The sequence below is a fragment of the Tenebrio molitor genome, chromosome 3, assembly GCF_963966145.1.
Source record: "Tenebrio molitor chromosome 3, icTenMoli1.1, whole genome shotgun sequence".
Classification (NCBI taxonomy): domain Eukaryota; kingdom Metazoa; phylum Arthropoda; class Insecta; order Coleoptera; family Tenebrionidae; genus Tenebrio; species Tenebrio molitor.
Window position 1 is genome coordinate 24,702,519 of NC_091048.1, and position 24,409 is coordinate 24,726,927.

General features: G+C 34.2%; 2 protein-coding genes and 1 long non-coding RNA gene across 3 annotated transcripts; 2 read left to right on the forward strand and 1 right to left on the reverse strand.

Moving 5' to 3' along the window:
- Positions 1-17,759: 17,759 nt before the first annotated feature.
- On the reverse strand, positions 17,760-20,486 carry LOC138125880 (leucine-rich repeat-containing protein 40-like). Its single transcript, XM_069041439.1, has 9 exons — positions 20,186-20,486; positions 19,947-20,137; positions 19,692-19,895; positions 19,518-19,641; positions 19,293-19,462; positions 19,100-19,242; positions 18,845-19,051; positions 18,280-18,798; positions 17,760-18,232 (listed from the first exon to the last, which is right to left on the reverse strand). The coding sequence occupies exons 1-9, from the start codon at positions 20,343-20,345 to the stop codon at positions 18,127-18,129; spliced, it is 1,824 nt and encodes a 607-aa protein (XP_068897540.1). The 5' UTR covers positions 20,346-20,486; the 3' UTR covers positions 17,760-18,126.
- Positions 19,384-19,825, forward strand: LOC138125881 (uncharacterized). Its single transcript, XR_011157546.1, has 2 exons — positions 19,384-19,524; positions 19,581-19,825. It is a non-coding gene; the product is annotated as an uncharacterized lncRNA (long non-coding RNA).
- A 2,813-nt stretch (positions 20,487-23,299) lies between the features above and the next one.
- On the forward strand, positions 23,300-24,202 carry LOC138125883 (uncharacterized). The gene is made up of 2 exons (XM_069041440.1): positions 23,300-23,449; positions 23,503-24,202. The coding sequence occupies exons 1-2, from the start codon at positions 23,399-23,401 to the stop codon at positions 24,181-24,183; spliced, it is 732 nt and encodes a 243-aa protein (XP_068897541.1). The 5' UTR covers positions 23,300-23,398; the 3' UTR covers positions 24,184-24,202.
- Positions 24,203-24,409: the final 207 nt, after the last annotated feature.

A 24,409-nucleotide genomic window follows, 5' to 3' on the forward strand; every position in this document is an offset into this window, starting at 1 on the left:
AAAATCACTACTACGCCACCTTTTCAAAGGCAAAATCCCCTACTGACTGGACAATAAGGTTAGTAAGAGTATTATTCTAACAGAATCGAAGAAGAGTTTGAAAAATCGAGACGAAGACGAAGAGATTTTTCAGATTCTGTTATGGCACTTAATAACCGTAACGTTTTTCGTACATTAAAATTCGAAGGATCGCTTTTTAAGATTATTGCGTTTAAAATTTTCTTTGTTATGAAAGCATTACTTGGATAGTGACGTCTGTTGTACAGATATCCAGTATTGAATTAAAAGATATGTCAGTGTTGTTGCTGGAAAGTGTGCTATGATGAGACTTGTAGTAACTTCAGAGATGAATTTCAGACCATTAGCGTAGTCGATAAAACCAAGTGTTCACTAATTTGCTATATTGATCGTTTTTAACAAAGAGCAAAAAATTAATCCCTAAGATTTTCATTAGTTTGACGTTTGCTAGTTACTCCCACGTTTTAAAATAAACGTATCTTACCTTCAAATATGTCTTGTTGCTTTTTGTACCAGGCAAAGTGATCTTAAAAGTTTTCCAGGTACCGTAAGTAGGTTTGATGTTATAAGTTTTAAATGAACCATATTTATTTTCCAATATTATTTCCATCCTCAGTCTTGAATCATCATTACCTGTTGACAGGTACTGCATTTCCAAAAATGATCCTTGATCGACGTCAATAAATTCGGTTTCGAAACACCCGAAACCGTTTGACGTGACAAGGCCATAATTTCCAGAATCAGGTTGAGGAACGTCTAATTCTGATATCTTCGCAATGCCGTAGGACACTGTATAATTTTTTTTGGCACACTCTGTTGACAATGATCCCAAAGTTTGGTCTTCAAAATTCACATTAAACTTGAGAGCATTGCTGTGCCAGGTAATCCACAGTAACACAAGAAATATAAGTTTAAGTGTCATTGCTTTTGATTTTTAAACAATTTTTCATCACAATTCCGTATGTCACCACAGTCACAGTTACAGCTTTGCGAATGATCAAAGACTGTGTTCAAAATTAATTTCAAATAATTATATAAATTCGTGGCACTTTCGATAAACAAATCTGAATGATTTATCTTTTGAGTTTTTTATCTCAGATCCTTATTAATTGTTTTGTCCTACAATTTCTTACTTGCAAAAATTAGTAGATCTACTGATATCGATATGTACTTCTAGAACTTGATTGTTTTTCGAGTGCTTTGATAATTTTTTTACAATGTCTGATGGTAATGATAAAACGGAGCATGTAACGAATATTTTGGAACTAAACAGATAATTAGAACTTAGTGGACTTTTTTTGGTTTAGCTCTAAATAGAAAACCAGACTTTATGGTTAAAATTATTAAAGTATGTACTTAATTGTTTCGTTGCAGTTGATATGTTTCAAATTTAATTTACTTTAAATCAATAGCGATAAGTGTTAGATCAGGTTTAATGTTTAAAAATACAGGTGTCCCAAAAATGGCGTACTAACGGTGCACTACGGTGTAGAAGAGATTACCGTAAACGTCAGAAAAATGTTTAAAAAATTCTATTGGACTTATTTGCTGATTTGGCGGTCTTTGAAAGTGGCACTTAACAGGTCAATTATTTTGAAATATACAGGGTGTTTTTGAAATGCGTGCACAAATTTTAACCACGAACTACTGGCTTCATATAGAACTCGGAAGAAATATGTACAGGGTGGACCATCGTATGGCATTTTTAAAATTTAACCTATTTAAAATGGCCAAAAAAAGATGAAAATTGGAGGAAATGATCTTCAATTTTGATACTACAACATGGCATAATTATTTTTTAGAAAACAAAATTGATGTGAAAGTTGATTTTGATAGCATTTTATTATCAAAGTAATAAAGCAATCCGGACTTTTTTCTTACAATCTCATCCACAGGACAATGTCGATTATGATTATACAAAATTTGGCATTTAAATCAGGATAATAACTGAATAAATTGACATTTAACATCTACGAGCAAAGTAGTAGCATATTTATGGTAGTATTTTAAAATGATGGAAATCATCAAACGGTGGTAAAGTTTGATTTACAAGGGTCTCCAATAGCTTACAAATCTAGGACCGCACCGCCAGTTATGATTTACAGCTGGTTATTTGCGGTAAGTGACCATTGTCAATCAGGAATATGACCCATCGAGGGTCGTCGTCATAAATTACTCACATTTTGGCACCAAAAATTATTACGTCAATTAATTTGAAATCAATGTTTCCTTCATAATTTTTAATATCAGAAATGAGTTTTCTGTGGTATTCAATCCAGGGAGTCGATAAAAAAAATTTAATCACTCTAATTTTTTCATGTTTTAGCGTCCTGACGCCATTTGGAGCGTCTGTTTGAAAAAATAAAAAATCCATGTTGTAGTACTTTCAGTGTAGATCACTGACCGCCAAATTCAAATTTCTAGGATGATTAGAAATATGGTTTATTGAGAAAATGCTATACGATGGTTCACCCTGTATGTATTTAAAAAAAGCTACGATTTTTAAAAATTGCTTTTAGTCTTCTACAAGGTGATCAAGAATGACTGAATCTGTTGGTAACAATGAAAATTTGAATGATTTTGGTACCAATGTAATCTAAACGCATTTCCGGTTGTCAGCTTTGACAGAGTTGACAGGCGAATTTGACGTTTACCATCAAAGGGTCATTTTTGTAATAGCATAAACATACCCGACATAACCTAATTTTGTTTTAATGTCGTGTCAAGTTAAAACATCCGGTCAGTGCCAATTACGAAACAGAAAAACACCAATATTTTTCAATTGTTTCATTGCCAACAGACTCAGTCATTGTTGATCACGCTGTACGTTGTCCTACAACCTCGTAGGTAAAATTTCGGCACATTTTAAAAATACACCCTGTATATCATGTTTTATAAAATGTACGCCAATGCGAAGTAATCTATAGGAAATATGCTTTAAAACAAGGAAACCGCATTGGTGTACGTTTTATAAAATATTATATACAGGGTGTATTTTTAAAATGTGCCGAAATTTTACTTACGAGGTTGTAGGACAACGTAGAAGACTAAAAGCAATTTAAAAAAATTGTAGCCAAAAAATAAACGTCATTTTATTTTTTGAGATGAATTTTTAAATATTTTTCCCGAGTTCTACATGAAGCCAGTAGCTCGTGGTTAAAATTTGTGCACGCATTTCAAAAACACCCTGTAGGTATGAAATTGTCATGACAGCTACCTCTTATCGTATATATTATCACAAAGTACAAGATCACTCACTACCAATATCTAATCTTGCATAATAGAGAATTTAGAAGCTTTGGAAATGGAAAAAATTATTTACTACGGTAACATTTCAAGGTAATGATGTACGAATATATCTTTGTTTACATTATATTACCGTTAATAACAATGATAAAAATAATTGATTTTTTTGTCGGAAACATTTTTTCCATGTTTTTCATGTACATTTAAACATCCTCGATAAGGTAGTAAGTAGATTGTACGCCATTTTTGGGACACCCTGTATACAAAGTTGAGTGATAAAATTTGTTCCGAATTTCACAGCGTAAAGACTTAAAAAATTAGTATTGATGAGTTAAAGAGATTCTTCCAACAGTTGGTTACTAAATTTATAAAAGAAACTATTTTCAATTTGTCTATAATAATAAAAGCATGTATGTATTACATTACCGTAATACAATTTGTTCTAGACACTTCCACCAATTGTGGATACCACTGGTTTTGCAGTATGTGCAGTATAGTGTTTTCAGATGACTCTGAAGGCTGGACTTGTAAAACTGTACTCACCAAATCAACAAAGCAGCATTTTGCATATCAATACATTACTACGGTGCGGCTAAACTTGAACTTTGCTAACCATTCCATTAGAATTTGTTTTTCGTACCTCTGCTCCGGCCGGAATTCTGTAGTTTGTCGATCTCGAAATCGTCCAGAAACACATGCGTTGCCGGCCTAGTCCGGTAAAACGTAAGGATTTTGTCATGGGTTTCGGTTGGCATGTGCAGAATTCTCTCAAGCGTCAATGTTAATTCTGTGCAGCCTTTTTTTATCCTTATCGAGCTTCTGTAATAAGTTTTAGTCAATAATCGTCGTTATACGCCCCCAAATGAGGGCATAAATTGGCGTTTATGGCACAGATCTGTCAAAAATCTGCCAAGCAACATTATTTGATTAAAGAAAATCATAGATTATATACACAGTAACCCTAACAACATCAAAATAGCTAACTAAATTTGCATGGACACAACTTTTAGTTGATTTCCTTTAAGGAATACTAAATATTTGTTTGAATCTTTTAGAAATTATAAAATAGAATAAAACATTGTATGTTGTACCACGGGCATAATTGTCGATTATGGCCCTCGGGAATTTAAAAGCCTTTGTTCCTCGGGCTTTAAACATCCCCTCGTGCCATAATCTCCTGATTATGCCCTTAATACATAAATAACTAGCTATTAATGAAAATTATAAAAAGATTTGACGTAATGTCTAGATTATTTATTGTTTCTTCGAACACAATGAGATATCATTGATCAAGTGATTGAAATTAAAACTGTCAATCACTCGCGGCAAATTGATCAAAATAGTAGTTTATTTGACGAGTTTGTGTGTAAATTGGGCCTTTTTTGGCACTCGTGGGCCTTTAAAACGCTCGTTTTGTTAAATAGGTATTGTTTTCAATGAAGTTTAGAGCTCGGTATATCCTTCAGTAATTAAGACAAGTATTAAGACAAGTAGGTGGGAATAGTTCAGGGAATTGACAATACAGTTTTATCAAATATTTTTCGAAAAATTGTTGTGAAAACGTTGTTTTATCACAAGATGGATGTATTGAGCGTCTAAAGTGTTTTCACATTATCAATATTAATCTAATGAACATGCACTCCACCAGTGTTGCGACACAAAAAACATTGAGATGGTGTAGCAATGGTCCTTGACGACAGACGGATTGTTTGCGTTTGTAGCATGATCGCAGATGTTCTTTAGTTAGCGCAGGTGCAGATTTGTTATGATAAATCAAATTCCTGTTTATTAACATAAGTACGAGATTTCAAAGTCAAAACGTCAAAGCATGAGGTGAAGAGACACTCCTCCTTGAAAGTTTGTATGATCAGTAATTGACCACTACTTGATTGTTAAGGAAAAAATGGGAGGTAAATTGAGATCGTGTGTGTAGTTCCATGACTGTTGTTTATAACACTTTCAAAATGTTGGTATAATCTCCTATTCGTTATTTCCAAAATTAAAAGAGCAAGTTATTGAAACTCACTTTTTGGATGAATAAAGAAGTGAATGTCGGAAAATGTGGGCGGACGCCAACTCGGCACTTTATTATACCTAGGTAAAATTTGCAATAAAGTACAACAGGCCATCTCGGCACCGGTAGCCCATGGATAACCGGCCAACTCGGCACCGCGGTCAAGCCAACTCGGCACTGTGTACCTGGGACGGTCCCTCTTTAATATCGCAGCCAGTAACTAGAGTTCTTGCGGGAATATATCAGGGATTATAAAATGAGATGAGGAAATACTTTTTCTCCCTACCGGTTAGAAATGTAGGCTGTGGATACCTCATTTGAGGTGAGAAAATTCAACTTTCTCGCTAAGGTAAGAAAGTTAATCATGAAATGTTTATGGTAAAACTGTACCAAAATACAAATGTCAAAAGTGTCAAAAGTGAAATAAGTTATTGATAAATGAAAGCCAATTCAATGAAGTAAGTTGGTAGGTCAATCATATAATCTGGAAAATAAACAGATAAGCTAGGTAGGTAGATTACTTTACCCTGTTTATACCAAATTTTCGAACAAACCTCAAATCTTCAAATGCGATGACAAGTTAATTAAACAAATAACACAGCCTACTATTCAATTCTCAAAATTTTCGTTTTAATCACGAATATAACCATCTTTTTTGACTTTTTTCAACAAAGTTGTGCCGGTAGGGAAAAAAAATTGTATTCAAACCTTGTTAAGAAAGTGTCCTTGCAGACCTTAGGCACTTACAAACCTCGTCTACGACTCGGTTTATAATCTTTGCCTGCGGTCTGCAAGAAACCACTTTCTTACCTTGGTTTGAAATATACTATTTTTTATAATATACAAATATAATGTTATTTTATAGGACATTTACAATTAAATATTAACTACAAGACTACTAATTAATTATTAATCTGAGATACAAATTTCTCCACTTCTTTTACTTTTTTGGTTTTTACAAATATTTGCATTCTATTACTCTGAATTTTTATGTATATAAAACATTGATACTCAAGAAGAGTTCTTACAAAAATATTAATATTTGGGTGTGTAAGGTAGAACGATTTAAAATTAAATAGTGCGTAGCAAACAAAAATTATGAAGTGTCTATAACGCACCCCTTAAGAACTTAAGTGCAATTTCTCGAACTCCTAGTGTGGAAAAGCAATACACTAAAATTGTACCTTGTACCAGAGGTTATGGGGGTGTTATAAGCAATGGTTGAAGCGGAAAAGACGCCTGCCCTTCAGGAAATACCCTCTACTAGGGGGCATCATATACACTTCGCCGCAAAATTAACGCATACTGTTTAAAAACTTAAAAAAAGCCTGTAAATTTTAATGTTAAATTATGTATTATGAAAAATGAAGTTACGTTATAATAGTAAAGCATTTATTTTGTAATTTTTAATTAAATAAACAGAAATATACAGGGTATTTTGAAGCTTAACAAAATCAACTTCGAAAAAAAACAATTTAATAACGCGTGTTTCATCCTCTTGCATTAATAACTGCTTCACATCATCTACCCATACTCGATATCAACGTTCTAATGTCATTTTGATCGATAGTATTCCAAATTTCTGTAAGGTGGTTTCCAAGATCACCAAGAGTTAATGCTGGTGGATACAAGGTTTTTAGGCTTCTGCCCATATTGTCCCATAAATGTTCAATGGGATTCAAATCCGCGCTGCGAGCTGGCTAATTCATAATGACAATTCTAACTTCCTGAAGGTACTGTCTCACTATCTGAGCTGTGTGAGGCCAGGCATTATCATTCATCAATATGGAATTTTCGCCGATGTAAGGTGCGTAAGGTACAACATGAGGTTCCAAAATGGTTGTTACGTATCTGTCTGCTGTTAACCTTCCCTGGTTTACAATTACCAGCTCCGTACGACCTTCTAAAGATATCCCACCCCAAACCATAATTAAGCCTCCACCATAACTGACGGTCTGAGCAATGTTAAATTGAACGTAACGTTCCCCTGGTCGTCTATAAACCCTCATACGCCTGTCATTGGAAAATCTACAAAACCTAGACTCGTTCGTAAACAGCACTCTAGCCCAATCAGCTTCTTGCCAGTTTAAATGTGCATGAGCAAATTCTAAACGATGTTCTGCCGTTAAAAGTGGACCAGTAATAGGAACGTAGGGTAGTAGCTGATGTTCTGCTAACCTTCTCCTAATTGTGTCTTGGCTGATCAGAGCGTTATACCTCAAAGAAAAGGCTTCTTGAAGGCTAGTACTTGTTACAAACCTCTGTCTTAACGTCTGTAATCTTAAAAATCTGTCTTGTTTAGCCGTTGTCATTCGTTTTCGCCCCTTCCCGGTTCGTCTTTTGTTGATTCCAGTTTCTAGGTACCGATTTATGACTATTGAAATGGTTGATTGCATCACACCAAAACGTTCTGCAATACTTTGCTGCGTTTTTCCTTCTTCGGAAAGTGCTACATTCTTCCGGTGAAAAATTTCTTGAATGTCGTTAATTACAATTCATTTTATTATAAAATATGACAGAAACAATGTCTAGCTCATTTGGTTAATAAATATGTAGCAAAATTCTTCGATACCAATGAGCAAAAAGTGCAACACTTTGGTTTTTTTAGAATTTAACAAAAACTAATCAATGGTTTTTAATGAATATCGCACAAAAACATGAAGATAATCTGAATGAACATTTTTGGTTTCCAACTAGCAGTGAAAAAATTTGTAAAATGGAATACGATTAATTTTTTAAATTATGCGTTAATTTTGCGGCGAAGTGTAGATAGGTAGTGAGTGGGCGCTTAGTGTCGAGTTGGCCTATCTCTTGGGGTGTCTTTGAAAACTACCTGCTTTTTTTGGTGTCGAGTTGGCCGGTCAATGTTTATTGCTTCTAAGGTTTGGTGTCGAGTTGGCCTAGACCCGAAAATGTGGTCCCAGTAACACATAAAAAAATGTTTTTCAAAAAAATTCATTACAACTATATTCATGGTTTAGGTTTGGTGTTTAGGTTGATCAATCAAAGAATTCTTCTTGCCTCCATCGTATATAACAAGTTACGTACTTCTTATTTTATATTAAGAAGTATTACTTAATTTTTTTTATGGTGATCATAGCTGATGTTGACAGTGATCAAATGAATTTCAGATCAAGAATACTATGGACTCTCATTTGACACATGTATTTAAATGGGGCAAATGACATGCCAAAGTATAGTCCAATTCTTACCCTTTTGCGATGACGTCATTATCTAGTAACTTCACGTATGTTTGAGCTAGGATCAGAAACAAATTTGAATTAACTATCATGTTTCAAATTTGTTGACAATTGCTTCGAAAGCTTATGTTTGTATATCAATGTAATAAATAAGTGAAAGAAATTAAAAATTGTCAAACTGACAGGAGCATAAAATAACCTCAATGTAAACATCAATAAATAAACGTGCCTTTTTTGTTGTTTTTTTTTCTGTTTCTGTCGTTTCAATAAAGAGAAAGCGAGGAAGGAAATCGTGACGTCACCTCAAAAAGGTAAAAATTGGACTATACTCTTAATTTGAAATTCATTTGACGACACAATATAAAGGAATGAATGAAGCTTTTTTTAAATACACGTTTTGTTACATTTGGTGTTACATTTAGAAATCAATATGTTCTATTTCAACACCAAATTAACGTACTATTGCGGGCAAAAAAAGTGGGACATCAAATTTCTGTCAGTTTTGAAAAATTCGATGTAGTTTAAGCTTTATTGTCATTTTTTTGACACTATTCCAGATGACAGTTTAAAAATTTATTTTATACTCCTATTTTCCTTTTCCAAATGCTCTCTCCTTTTGATAAAGATAGATTTTGATTGGGACTTTGCCTTAAATAAATCTTCACTACGTGCTTACTTACAATCATTCCCTACAACCTACAATACTTAATGACAACGTCAATCAATTCAAAGTAGGGTTAGAATAAGATAAGGGTTATTTCACATTAAAAGTCAAGACAATGACGTTGATGTCCCCCTTTTTTGCCCGCAATAGTACAGATATTTTCAGTAGATAAAGGGCGGCCTTCAATAGCTTGCATTATTATAAGCACCCAATGGATGGTACATATAAATTACATATTTTATAAGGAACGCAGTCGATTGTTCGTAACGTACGCATACACAGTAATTCATTGAGTCTTTACAAATAATAGTTTGGGTTAATAGTTTTTAGATTATGTTACAAGTCGTTGTGATACTTTTGCGTGTGATAAATTCAACATTCTCCAGTTTTTAGTGACGTTATCAATGTCCGGCGTTGTTCATGCTGGTTAATAAACAAAAACAAAAATGACATGAAGTACGGGTTTATTTTATCTCATTATTCATTACCACTTGGACAGTGCGATTGCCATTGTTCATTTTTATGATTTCGCATTGACGTCATCCTCATTTGATATACGCATAGGAAAAGTTGCTCGAATCTACATCTATGGTGCGTCGCAGGTTGCAGTGAACGCATTTTGTTCAATGCGTGGGTGGGTACGATTCGAATTATTGAACGTCCAGCCTAAGACGACATTTGATTTATGGAAAAATAAAACAAAAGCAGGAGTTATTTCCTAAGCCAGGTATAAAAAGCGGTGACCAAAGCCGTAAATATGTTACTTACGTTGCTGGATACTTCACTGATAACATAGCAGAGATCAAAAGATTTGTTATGAACAGATTAAAATATTCATTCATCATGGGTTATTTTAATTTGTTTGCAGGGTCTATCTCTTTTTTGCTTTTACGATAGTTTGTTTAGATTTTGGCATTTTACCAGAAGATCATCTACTTGTTGATTGTTATTGTTAAATACATAATTATGTCTAGCGGTGAAAGTGACATAAAAATCCAAAATGTACTTGGTAAAATCCAAAATAAATTTTGGAATAAAAAAAAATCATAATGGATTTTGTCTTTCGTTGATATTTAAATTACTTTTTCTTCAGTTAATTCTTTAGCGTCACTGACATTTCCAAAAATTTACAATTTAAAATTCATTTAACTTTGAAGAGTGCCATCTAGCACAGCCAGTAGATATGTCATTAACTCATTATGCAACTTGTCAACAAGAGAAATTGCTCCCGTTGAAACTATTGCAAAAAATTTTCATCGGTAGGTACACCTCAAAAATCAAGGAGTCGGTTTATTACAGTCTAACACTGCAGCAGGTACTCTTTCGAGTCCCGTCACTCATAAAATTAGCATTTTACAAGAGCATTAAATCTTCCATTCTTCCTACTGTGAACAAATTTGTTGGCAAATTTTAGATTTTCTTATTTCTTGTAGTGTGGACGTATTTATCTGTGCACTTTAGTGGTTGAATCTCTTACTTGCGGAAAATTCTTTTGAAGAAAATAACACAATGATTAATACAAATGTAAAGGCTATGACTTTGACAGTGTCAGATTTTTCGTTTCTTTGCTATCTTTAACTAATAAATAAATTTGGATTGAATATTTTCCATATAAGTACAGTTTTAAAGTAATTTCAAATGACTAATGCCATAAAAATGCTGTTGCAAAGGCAAAAGTGGTTTTTTGCAACTTGAGTCAACTAAACTTGGTACAGGTTGCAAAGACACACTTGTCATTTGCAACAGCACTTTTATGGCATTAGTCATTCAAATTACTTTAAAACTGTACTTATTTGGAAAATATTCAACCAAATTCAAATTAGTTTCTGATCCTAGCTCAAACATACGTGAAGTTACTAGATAATGACGTCATCGCAAATGCAAATGGATAAAAAATGGACTCTAGCATCAGAAATATTTTTGGATTTATCAAAAATAACTATCAAGTTTCAAATTTGTTGACAATTACTTCGAAAGGTTACGATTGTAATCAATGTAAAAAGTGACAAATTATCAGGAGCATTTAAAAATCACAAGTAATCAATAATAAATAAACTCATCGCATTTTTTTGTTTGTTTCTGTCGTTTCAATAAAGAGAAAGCGAGAAAGGAAATCGTGACGTCATCCCCAAAGGGTAAAAATTGAACCATACTTCAGAGTTCAGTTACCTGTATGTACAAATCATTTCCACTAAAAAAATCTGTTATCGGATACCTAATACTTGCAACTTTTCTCCAATTGCAGAAAAACACTTTGAACTCTGTCAGAATCATTTATAGAGATTTATTGGAAAAAAATATAGTTTCTGTATAAATTAGTAGGGGTTTTAATATTCAATATTCAATCTTTAGTGAGAACAACTAATTACCTACATCTTGGCCGTTTGCTCGAGGTTACTAGACCCAGGTACTCTCATGTCAAAAATAAATTACTCCCTAGAATTCGAACTTTTAGGGAAATGACGTTTTTCATGTTGTGTGTAACTAGAATTTTCAAAGGTAATTTTGAATGCTTAAGGTTGGTTACTATGAATTGAGAGACTAATACCAACTAAATATGCCGCCAGAAACCAAAATTGATTGTGAAACGAAAAAACATCTATCACTTAGCAAGAAATAGAGCCATATGCAACTGTTACAAGGAATGCGCTGCCTTACGGTTGCGATATCTTTTGTTTGTCACCAGAAACCACATAGCCTCCAACCTAACCAAATTTATGGTAACCTAGTAACGAATATCCCTAAATCATAGGGAGTAATTTATTTTTGACAAGATTATAGTTTGGCCCAACCGACCGATACCGGGTTCCTGTGCCGGGTTCGATATTGGAATCGATGGGAACAGAAATAGTAAAGTTGACTCAAGTTGCAAAAAACCACTTGGCATTTGCAACAGCACTTTTATGGCATTAGTCATTTGAAATTACTTTAAAACTGTACTTGTATGGAAAATATCCAACCCAAACTATGATTTTCTGATCCCTTTGTGCCTTTATTTGGTTCAAAAATATGAAAAAAATGCTCTTGCAAATTACAAGTGGTTTTTTGCAACTTGAGTCAACTTTATATTGTATATCAAGAGTTGAAAATGAAAGATTTCGTTTGCTTAAGCCACGCGCCTACGGCTTGTGCCTCAATTCTGCAAACTCGGGTGAAATCAAATTTTCAACACGTGGTATACACGATATTTTTCCGACGACCACAAAAAAAAACGCTAATATTCGGCATCCCTTCAAACTTCAAATATTATTCGACAGAGCTGCGGACAAAATAATTATGCCGTTGCGCGGAGATAGACATCGTTAATCATCGGCCCGTGTACAATATAAAAACACAGCTGTCGGCCAATCAGATTTCTCAAATTTTTCATTGTACACGGTTAGGCTGTTCGTTCGTGTTCGTGTTGAAATCGTTTGCAATTTTAAATTTTCACTAAGGAAAAACCGTGTGAAATGTGCCATATTGCATAGTGGTCGTCGGAAAAGTTTATGAATGCACAATTGGTTTTGTGATTGCATTTTGAGTGTCACATTCTGAGATTATACAGGCTGATTCACGTAGCCCGTTCATTAGAAACTTTTTGATTTCCCAAAATCATATTAATATGAAAATTGGTAGTTGACTATAATCGACTATTCCAAGTTCAAATGAAATATTTTCAAAATGGCGGCGCTTCCGGAAATACCGGAAATCGATGCCATCTTTGTTTTTTTAAATAGAAAGGCCCCATTTTGACTTCACATTTCGATTCTACGTTAACTTTTGAGTTTAGTACGTCTTTTTGTCAATACTTATCTGTCATCGTTTTTGACCTATGTCATCTTTTTTGCAAAAAAATGAGGTTGGAGGGCTTCATTAAAAAATTTATAATTCCTGAACCATCAGAAATAAATAATTTATTTTTACTTTACTGACTTGCCAAAGATTTTGCCGCTTTTTGCGCCATCAACGACATTTTTTTAATGTTTCATACGCCTACTGCAATTTTTCAAAATTGATAATCAAAAAATGTCGAAAACTTCATTTTTTTAAATAGCAACTACCCGTTCTGATACTATATATAAATGTAAAATTACATTTTAAGGCCACTTTTATTAACATTATGTATGCCTATTTGCAGCCGTTTAGGCGTAATTTCAATTTTTTGAATAAAATATTCTTTTTTATAAGCAATTGTTTTATTTGAATTTTTATTCAAAAATAGCATTGCAATAAATATTAAATAACAACAAAACAATAAAAAATACGCAAATTAACAAAAAATATTTTAATATATGTAATAATGATTTCATTGAAAATATTTTTTTGTTAGTTTGCTTATTTTTTATTATTTCGTTGTTATCTACTGTTTATTGCTTGTGATTTTTGAATAAAAATTGAAATAAAACAATTGTTTGATAAAAAAAAAGAATATTTTACTCAAAAAATCGAAATTACGCCAAAACGGCTGGGAATAGGCATATACAATGTTAATAAAAGTAAGCTTAGAATTAAATTTTACATTCATATCTAGTGTCACAAATGGTGGTTGCCATTTAAAAAAATGAAGTTTTTGACATTTTTTGATTAGCAATTTTGAAAAATTTCAGTAGGCGTATGAAACATAAAAAAAAATAACAGCGGAAAAGATCGGCCAGGTCTTTAGGAATTCAACTAAAAAAAATCAATTATTTATTTCGGACGGTTAAAGAGTTATAAATTTGTTAATGAAACCCTGCAACCTCGCTTTTTTGCAAAAAAGATGACATATGTCAAAAACGATAACAGATAAGTGTTGATAAAAAGACGTTCCAAACTCAAAATTTAACGTAGAATCGAAATGTGAAGTCAAAATGAGGCCTTTCCATTAAAAAAAATAAAGATGGCGTCGATTTCCGGTATTTCCGGAAGTGCCACCATTTTGAAAATATTTCATTTGAACTTGGAGTAGTCGATTATTCATTATAGTCAACTACCAATTTTCATATTAATATGATTTGAGGAAATCAGAAAGTTTCTAATGAACGGGCTACGTGAATCAGCCTGTATAGTTTTTAACTTAGGTTTCTTTATGTTATAAATAGAACACCATTTTTAACGAGCCATCCACAGAACAAACATTGACGCTTGACAGAATTCTGACAACACATGCCAACCGAAACCAATGAGAACTCAAAATCCCTGCCCTAGGTTTTGCCCAAGGAGGTTTTGCTGGACTAGGCCGGCAACGCATGACGCATGTATTTCTGGACGATTTCGAGATCTACAAACTACCGAATTCCGGCCGGAGCTCGGAGGCAGGAAAATATTTTTTAACCGACTTGACAATAATGAAATTATTTTAATTTTGTAAATTTTATAATGATGATGCTATTCGCATATTTTTGAAAATTGTAAAACACTTTACACTGGAATACCTAGATAAATGGTTCCAGACATATCTCCTGTGATGGGTTTCGGCATTCATTTGTTTGGACGATACGGGATAATTCAGATGTTTTCTGTTTGCTTAAATACCAGGTGACTATAAATGAATGAAATAAATGTGACTTTTTTCATCGGTTGGTACTATTATTGTTGGTTATTCTGCTGATTAATGTGATAGTTGACATAAACATAGGCGTACCTAGGTAATTTGTAAAAATTACGTGCGTACGCCAATGTGGTGATTAACGTGTCACGTTTGCCCAAGTAATTTATGAAAAATGTTCCCGACTTAAGAAAAAAAACGACATTCATTTATAGTTACCTGGTACCTACATAAATCAATGCGATTTTATGACGTAATAATTAATTGGTGGGAGAACTCACATTTTTTGTCGTAGAGATTTTAAAACTTCACGGATCCAACCAGATTAGTTTTCCATTGAAATTATTTTCCTGGTTGCCCTTTTACTGAACTGAACTGAAACGCCGGTGCCGGCGAAAAGCTTTTCTCTTATTGGACATTTAAAAACGCCAGGAACGACTAACACCAACGACAACGATGCAGAATTCAAGACTAATCTGGAGAAAAAGAAGGCGTTGTTATGTTTACAAATCCCCTTTGAATAAGCCCAATGACTTTTGAAACTAATTCCAGGAATCGTGTTACTTCTAAGAATAGAAATATTATACATGTTAATCGCTCAATTTTTACATAATTATGTATCTCAGTATCAAGTGGAAACTGATCATGGGAGCCAGACGTGAGTCAGTACTTGACGAGTGCTTTTGTTAGTTTTGATAAAATACACTCACCGGCATAAAATTCGATCCATCTAATATTTTTATCAAATCTTTTTTTTTTATGAGAACATCATATCAAATGTAGGGACGTTGTATATTTGATATTTTATAATAATATGTAGTTTAATTAGTCCAAATGAATACAACAAAGGAAAATTAATCTAGAAAAAATCTGACTTTTTAAATTTTTTTTTTTCACTAAAATTATGCTACATAAAAAAATGTCACCTACTACCACAAAATTCCCTATACATATTTAAATCTTTTATTTTTTTATTTATAAAAGGGTATAAAGCGGCAAAATTCGTTGCAGAAGGTCCTTCAAACACTCGCCGCTACCCGGCTCATTTCGGAATTTCAAATTCGTGCTTGAATAGATGCCTTCTGCAACTTATATTTTAATATACAGGGTCATTATAAATGATTGTCCCATCGTAGGTGGCTGTGCGCTCATAGCATCATTGCTTTAGGTGCGCCGCTACGCCTTCTAGTTGTTACAAACATTTTTATAATGACCCCGTACTATTCTTATGCCCGGTTTCTGGAACGGCCCAATAACTAACTGACCGATTAAATTAAGCGTTGCTATAGAAACGCTAGAAAGTAACCAATCACATTACAGGATTTTTTTTTAACTGCCATTCCCGTTTTTTGCCATACGGCTTTTACGGTACCTTTCGGTCGGCCGTTTTTTCCTTATATCCTTTACCTATTCTTGGCTTCAGGTGATGCGACGGGGCTCCGGGGCACTTTCCCCGACCACCCCGCCCATTCCACCTCACATTCACAGACATACACAACAACATTTATACACCCATAGGCGCCCTTCCCGACGGGTGTGTTGATTCTTCCTTCCACTACCCTACCGTCAGCCCCGAGGGACATACACACACATCCATGGCCCGGAAAAAATCCTCCTCCTTCGGTGGAATTCGAACCCACTAGCATCGCACCGCGACCTCGGAGTACTTTCTCCGACAGCCATGCGGCCACCGAGCCACCGGATTTTTGTATTTTTTGGAGAATTAACTAACTGGCCCAATAAAATTGTTTCCAGGAACCGGGCCTTAGAGATCTATTAAACCACGAGTGCTTTAATAGATAGCCATAAACGACTCCAAATTGAATACAATAATAGACCTATTAGAGACGCAAATTCAGTAATTTACGTTATAAGTCCGGTAGGTTACTTGTAACAGTACGAGATAGACATTATGGACGAGGCGACGTTAGGAGCCGAGTCAAGAATGTCTAAACGAGTACCTGTTACAAGTACTACCGGATGTATATCGTAATGTATTTTATTTCATACTGGAAGTCTCTTGTGCATCATAATTTTAATTCAAAAATTAAAAAATCACATTATTCTGTGAAAATAGCATCACCTTTTCCCTGTGGCAACGGCCGTTGCTATTGTTTTTTAGATTGAATATTTTTTGACTTTTTCACTTTTCAATGTCAGATTTGATGGATAAAAATAAAACAGTCCGGTAGGTGTTGCTTAGTGACACTTTCCGGCTCTGATACTGTTATAACTCACCTACCGGACTCAAATTGATGATGCAATCCAACATCTACCGGACAGTATGAAATAAAATATTATAATGATCTTGTTGCTTAAAGGAACTGTCCAAAAGTTATGTTGGTTTTGAACCACTTAAGTAGGTACCTATCTACTTTTCGCTTGACGTAAAACTTGACAATTCTTATTACAAATTCCTGAAATATCGTCTATTAGCGGAACAATTAAAGATAATTATATATCGATGATGAGTTATCTATCTGATTAACTTAACGTTTTCTGATTTTTATCAGTAGATACTTGAACATTAGATTTCTCCAAAGTGAAACAAACATTGAGTATTTCTAATTTCTTATTTTAAAAATACAAGAATCAGATTTGATTTAGATACAAAACATCATCTACTTTTACGTGGTCTGTATAATCAATTTGTGATCCTATTGGGCCGGCATTATCTTGTAAATGCAAGAAGTACACATCACAATGGACCTCTTAGCAAAATTCCACAATCATTTCTCAAATCCATTTCTTGCAGTACATGGCTTACATGTGTCAAGAAAAATTTTTTGCTAAAACAGATGATTCACAAATAATAATGAGCCTAACGAAATTTGTGATGCAACCAACATTACATTTGCACCAATTATGTGGATTTAAAAAATATATTTTAATTTTATAAAACATACTCAACACGCTCGTCATTGCATTTGTCAAACTTAATGAAAATTATTATTTGTAATAATTGCTTAAGTCAACAATATTCACTCCTATGGGGGACGTGTATTGTTGGTTGCAGCACAAATTTTGTTACGCTCATTATTACTCGTGAATCAGCATGTATCATTCCTAAAAACGATTAATTACTCCTTAGGGATAATAAAACAAATATTAAGTTGAAAAGTGAGTATTTTATTAAATTACACATCTATTATTTACAGGACGATCTTTGCATGCGATTGATTATTTGAGGATAATAAATTTGGCGTTAGTGGGGTTCCTGATTGTATCCTTGGAGCATTTACAGTATTTTGTACACTAGTTAACTACAGTTCTACAAACAAATCCAGCCGCCACAGTGCGATTATACACTTAAGCTAAATGTTTTGTTTTTAAAATGTGAATAAAAACTACATAAAAAGTATGGACGTACAGTTAAACTAATGGCACATTCTACATAAATATCTTACTGTATTGTTACTTTCAACCATCACCGTGATTTTTGACACCGAGTATAATACTGCATTACCATTGGAAATTATTTCGGGATCTTGTCTCTCAAGTAGCTCAAAACCGAGGCCGTTCCTTGATCCAGAATTGCGTATCTTGGCTGCCTGAAGCAGTTCCCTTTCAATTCAACTGACCTAAAATCAAGATTTTACATCGTTCACACAAATGACACCATACCGACCTCAACTGAGTCATATTGCCTAGCTGTGGAGGGATTTGACTGATATTATTATTTGTTAAATCTAGAGTGGCTATTCTTTTCAGGTTTTGCAAACCTTCCACGTCGATCTCGGTGATCTTGTTGTCACTAGCTAACAAGATTTCTAAACCTACCATACTATACACGCATTGTGGTATGCTGGTGAATCTGTTGGTGCTCAACACCAACTCTCTTAAACTAATCAATGCACTCAAACAGTCTGGCAAGTTGCTTAGCAAATTGTTGCCCACATCGAAGTATTTTAATTTGGAACATTCAGATATAAATTCGGGGATTTCAGTGAGCGAGTTCATCGATAAATTCAGTTCTGTTAAATTTTCGGCGATCAGTTTTAGTCCGCCAGGCACTGAGGGAAATTTATTTTTACACAAATCTACAATCGTGACTTCAGCCGTTTTGGCTTCTTCAAATACCTCATCAGGTACTGTTGTCAGCTGCTTCATTGTCAAGTTTAGCGCACGCGAGTGTTTCATGGTGTATCTGAAACATGAGCTTGTAATAACTTATTCAGTTTGTTTGTCTATACCTGTCAGGAAATGTCTTAGGCTCGTGCGCAACGTTACTCGACGCTTTTGGAATATTCTCATATTCTTCACTATCCAATTTCTCCTTCAAATGCTTCAAGATTCGAATTGTACCCCCTTTGATTATATCAGCTCTTATTTTTTTCAACTTGTTTCCTTCCACTTGAAAGTTTTGCAAGTGGGCCAACAAACCGAGCGAATGTGGGAGACTACAAAAACAAATTTAACGCTAATAAAGAGACTTAAGCCACTGTTACTCAGTGAGATCATTATTTGTCAAATCGAGACGAATCAAGTGCTGCAACATGGCTATTTCATTCGGTATCGTTTCGATTTTGTTGTCTCGTAACTCTAGAATTTTCAGATTTGACATGTTTTCGCAAAATTCGGCGCTCACTTCCTGAAATAATTCAAAGTTATGCAACCCAAAATACACAGGTGCGATATTACTTTAATGTAATTATTTCCAAAGTATATTTGCTGTAAGTGGGTACATCCTTCAAAATCTGGAATTTCTTCGATGTTGTTGTGTTGAGCGTACAAAAACTGTAACTTGGTGAGTTCTTCCATCTTTGGGAGGTAAACCAAGTCATTATGGGTGACATCTAGTTTGAGAAGACCTTAAAAAAACAATCAATGATAACATTTTTGCGCTATGTGGTCCTGCTGTTGTACCCCTCAGGTTAACTAGGTCGGGAGGCAATTCTATTAATTTATTATGTGAGAGATTTATTTCAGTTAAACGGACCAAGAACCCCATCCCTGATGGTAACTTAGTTAAAACATTATGGGACAAATCCTGGAAATTATTTTTAGATTGATTAGGATCAGTTACAAAATAAATTGTACCAGTTGTTGAAGCATCACCAAATCACCAAAATGTTTTGATAATTTTTCTAAGTTGTTATGAGCCATTGAAAGAACTTGTAGTTCTATTAGATTGTAAAATTCCTTTGGTAATAAATTAATTTTGTTATGGCTAAGGTTTAGTTTTGTTAACTTGGTTAATTTCCCAATTTCAGGGGGTAAACTTGTTATGTTATTGTCTTGCAACTGCAAATCGAATTAAATCAATCGATACTTTATCCCATTGCGGTTGGTTACATTGAGCACTGTTAAATCTTCAAACATTCCAATTTGTCCTGGAATTTCTTGGAGAACATTTGAGCTTAAATCTAAGTAGGTCAAGGGCTTGAACTGCCACCAGTTCTCCTCTTCTGGCTCTTTGTTGAAATCAATGTATTTGGCAGTATCTTCATCAGTTAACTCGTACATGGTAAACATTCTTTCAGGAACTGAAATGCGACTAGTTATGATGGAACATTACGATCTGATGAAATTACCGTTGGATAAATTACGTCCGGATAAGTTGAGCTGTCCTGTCCTTCGCACAATTTTAATAATACCCTTGGTAAGTTGACTGTCATCTTCTTCTTTAGTTTGTAAATGGAAAACCGGATTTATTAATTTACGTCTGGATCTAACATTCGTCGGTCTGGCCATTTTAAAAAGATTTAACGGAATAATATTGATTAATTACACAAACATAACCTTTCATCTTTGTTATGACATCACCGACGACCTTGAGTTGACCCAAACCCAATCGAAATGTCGTTACCATTGACCTAAATAAACGAGAACCTCCACAGATGTACAAAAAGAACTAGATTGATTATACATAAATAATAGGCCTCTATATTATAATTCAGAATAAGTGGCATCGCGGTAGGCGTTGGAAATTCAAATTTACGTTGGCAGCAAGACCCGTGCTAATAATACCCTAGTTTCGATGCTGTTGGTAACCTTCGCTTTTAATTTGGCCTTGATATTATCATTGGAATCGTTTTGTGTTTATTTTCTTGTTATAAGTATTTGGAATTTCCTTGTTTCATTTATGAAAAGTGTATTATTTGTCTGGGGGTTATCTCTGCTGTGGGTGAAAACCATGTCAAAATTATGTAACGCATAACCTCAGAATAAAGTAGTGACGGTTTCACATGTTTACTAAATTTTTTGACATAACATAAAGCTCACTTTAGAGAATCAACGCCTACCGCGATGCCACTTATTCTGAATTATACTATACATTCTCTGAAATAACGGGATCTGACGTCACACTATTAGGCTGACTTGAAGTCGAATGGCAATAATGGTGTGCGATGTCCGATGCAAATCGTTCTCTGATTTTCCTAATATTTTGGTAACATAAAGTTGGTTTAAAACAGGTTTAACAGGTTAAAATAATAGTTTGGATGTGCAGAAATCACTAGTGAATTTCACTGGTAGTGATAATGAATCGTAAACGTTAAAACACGAATGCCCTTGTTGGTTGTGTGATTGAGGTTATGTTCAAGGGCTAGGTATTGGCGTTAGAGATCAGTTCTTGATGACCAGAGCTCAGGTGTAATTAATTTAAAATTAAATATTATAAGTAAGTAAACTTCAACTTTTTCATTATGCCTTACAAATGTGTAGTAATGCATTATCAAAGTGAATAAAATACCCAGGGATGATGGATCCACTTTGGAGGTTCTCAAAAAGCGACTAAAAATTAACAAAAAACGCTGTTCCTTCAATATTTCATAATCAATCGTCATATACAAGATTTTTCAAGAAATGTATCCAGATGCTGCTCAATGATAGCTAGATTTGTCTCAGAAATCAATTATCGAATGGGCTTCTGATCCGGATACCTATCGGGCATTATAAAAAAAAATCACTGAAAGCTTGATCCACTAATTCATTCATAAACGCAAAATGAAGGATGCTGAAGATGTTTTCTTCCGTCAGTTAACGTTTTCCATGCCAGGGCAGATATCACCAACCAGCTTTTAATTATGTATTTCTTGTAACCATAGTATAATTTTGACAAATGGTTAAAATCTAAATAAATATATCTACTTGTGATAAAAAATTAGATTTAATCACTTTATGGATATATCACAAAACTGATATACATTTCAAGATTTGAAACTGAAGTGGACACCTAAGGTTCACAATGGCCAATATATTCAATTTTCAGGCTTGTGTATTGCTTTATTTCCTTTTCTATTCACTTGTCAACAATTTTTATCAGTAGATTACGAATCTTACTAGACAGTTCGATAACAAAATTAATTTAAAACACACTTGGACTGTTTCCAAAAATGTTCGAAATCTTGCTAAACCTTTATCATATCATTTATAAAATCATACCAAATATCATACTAAATATGTAGGTAGGTACTTGAAATTACGGATCGATTTGTGGTGGAAATTTTAACATTGTTTTTATTTTAAAAGTTGAACGATTCACTTCAGTTAAGACGTTAAGAGTGATCGAAATTACCCGGAACTGTCATTTTTGAAATTATGTATATTACACCACCATTTCATAAAATTCATTTTTAAAATTAGAGCCGATTCGCCAGCCTCATTTCACTTTTTGCCCCTAGAATCCACACTAGCTTCCTTCTGGTCTAGTCTAGAAAATTGGATGGAAAAATTTCAATAAAGTCCTATTCTAAAATGTTCAAAATTAAGGAATTTATAGCGCTTTAAAAACGCTCATTCAAATGTTAGATAGGAAAAAGGATAAACATTCTATATTATAATTCATAATAAGTGGTATCGCGGTAGGCGTTGGAAATTCAAATTTACGTTAGCAGCAAGACCCTTGCTAATAATACCCTAGTTTCAATGCTGTTGGTAACCTTCGCTTTTAATTTGGCCTTGATATTATCCATGGAATCGTTTTGTGTTTATTTTCTTGTTATAATATTTGGAATTTCCTTCTTTCATTTATGAAAAGTGTATTATTTTTCTGAAGGTATCTCTGCTGTGAGCGAAAACCATGTCAAAATTATGTTACGTATAACCTCAGAATAAAGTATGTAATGACGGTTTCGCATGTTTGCAAAATTTTTTAACATAACATAAAGCTCGCTTTAGAGAATCAACACCTACCGCGATGCCACTTATTCTGAATTATACTATAGACTAGAATATTCTCCGAGTGAAAAGTCACCGACTTCGGCCTTACACAAACTAATTTAGATGCATTTAAAAGACAGTTCTACTTGGATCACATTAATGTTTTTTTTTTTTTTTTTCTTAATTCAATAGTGAGCGAAAGTTGTTTAAACACGTTTAGACAATTTTATTCTTGAAAAATAAAAAGTACATTTAAAGATTTACACAATAATAAAATAACTTAAGGTCAAACATACGATAGTCAGATGTTTAGAACAATAAAAAAAAAACAGAACACTTAAAAAATAGAGTATCTCCGAAATCATCAAATCTTACGTAACAGTTTGCAATAACTTTCATTTAATTAACTAAACATTATTTTACAACTTTTAAAAATGAACCATGATCAAATATTATTGAGACGGTTGAAACAGAAACAATTACGAGTATGTTTATGTGAAATGCAGCTAGAAGCAATGTCTGCTTCACATATCATCTTAGAATCTATTTCCAAATTTTCGAGTGGTCCTCATCCACTCTCGAGAAGATAACGTCATGTATAAAAGAGACAAAAAAAATATGACTTTAAGTATTTGTAAGCAGCAATGATGAAGAAAATCGTTTTGGCAACAGTGGCAGTCTTGCTCGCTTTCCAGGTTTGTAACGAGAAGTAAGTTCGCGTAAAAATTGTTGTAACACACAATTTCAGCAAGTCCTGGGCGCCACCGACCAGGAAGTAGAAGACGCATACAGTGACTTCGAGAATGCCACTTACGCGGTATTCGAAGAGACCGAGGCTGTGAGGCAAAACTATACGAACAATTTCTTGGAGAACGTGGCTTTAATTAGACTGGATGGCAAACTCGCAATGAACAAAAAAATCGAGGAGACCAATCAGCTCATTCAGAAATTGGCTGCAAGAACTGACGGTTACGAGAACATCGATGTCACCGAATGCACTCAAGGTATGGACACCATCTTGCAGACGTACGTTGACGATGCTCTCGATCGTATGGACGATTGTTTGTACAACTGGAGGTACAACACGGGATTCAACGTGATGTCCGCGAGGTGGACCGACATTGTCCACTTGGGGATGGACTATCTGACTTGCACGCAGAAGGCCATAGAGGACTGCAAAGGCGACGAGGCTTGCAACGACCAGATCATCACCGAGATAGCCCAGAAGAAGGAAGAAGCGACGTACACGTTGAACTTGTTCGCAGTTGACATGTACAACAGTCTGGACAGTGTCCCTGTCAACTGTAAAGACAGAATTTTGATGGACGTCTTCAGCTACTCTTCAGATATCGTAGAATATGTATCGACTTGCATGGACAGAGTGATCAGTAGTTTTGTCCCGTTGATGTGTACCGTATCGAAAAAATAAAGCTTGATTCGGTAATCAATCATCCCTGGTGAATAAAGCTCCGAATTCGGAAGCTTTTAATGTCACACGAACAAAATCAATAGTGCAAACTCAAATTCATAAATAATTTCGTCAATTTAAATTTGCAACACGAATTAGCACTCTATCAAAATGGAAAACATCCGATTGTGCCGGAGCTTAAAGCGCGAAACTCGGAAGTTAGTTGATGAAAGCTCCCAACAGAGGA

Bases quoted from the DNA above. Each gene is read 5' to 3' on its own strand.
- LOC138125880 (XM_069041439.1), bottom strand. From the start codon at position 20,345: ATGGCCAGACCGACGAATGTTAGATCCAGACGTAAATTAATAAATCCG. The intron at 19,463-19,517 runs GTACAACAGCAG...TGTTTTTTTAAG, and splicing joins CGACCTAGTTAACCTGAGGG to GTCTTCTCAAACTAGATGTC. The intron at 19,243-19,292 runs GTAATATCGCAC...GAATTATTTCAG, and splicing joins TTGGAAATAATTACATTAAA to GAAGTGAGCGCCGAATTTTG.
- LOC138125883 (XM_069041440.1), top strand. From the start codon at position 23,399: ATGATGAAGAAAATCGTTTTGGCAACAGTGGCAGTCTTGCTCGCTTTC. The intron at 23,450-23,502 runs GTTTGTAACGAG...ACACAATTTCAG, and splicing joins CAGTCTTGCTCGCTTTCCAG to CAAGTCCTGGGCGCCACCGA.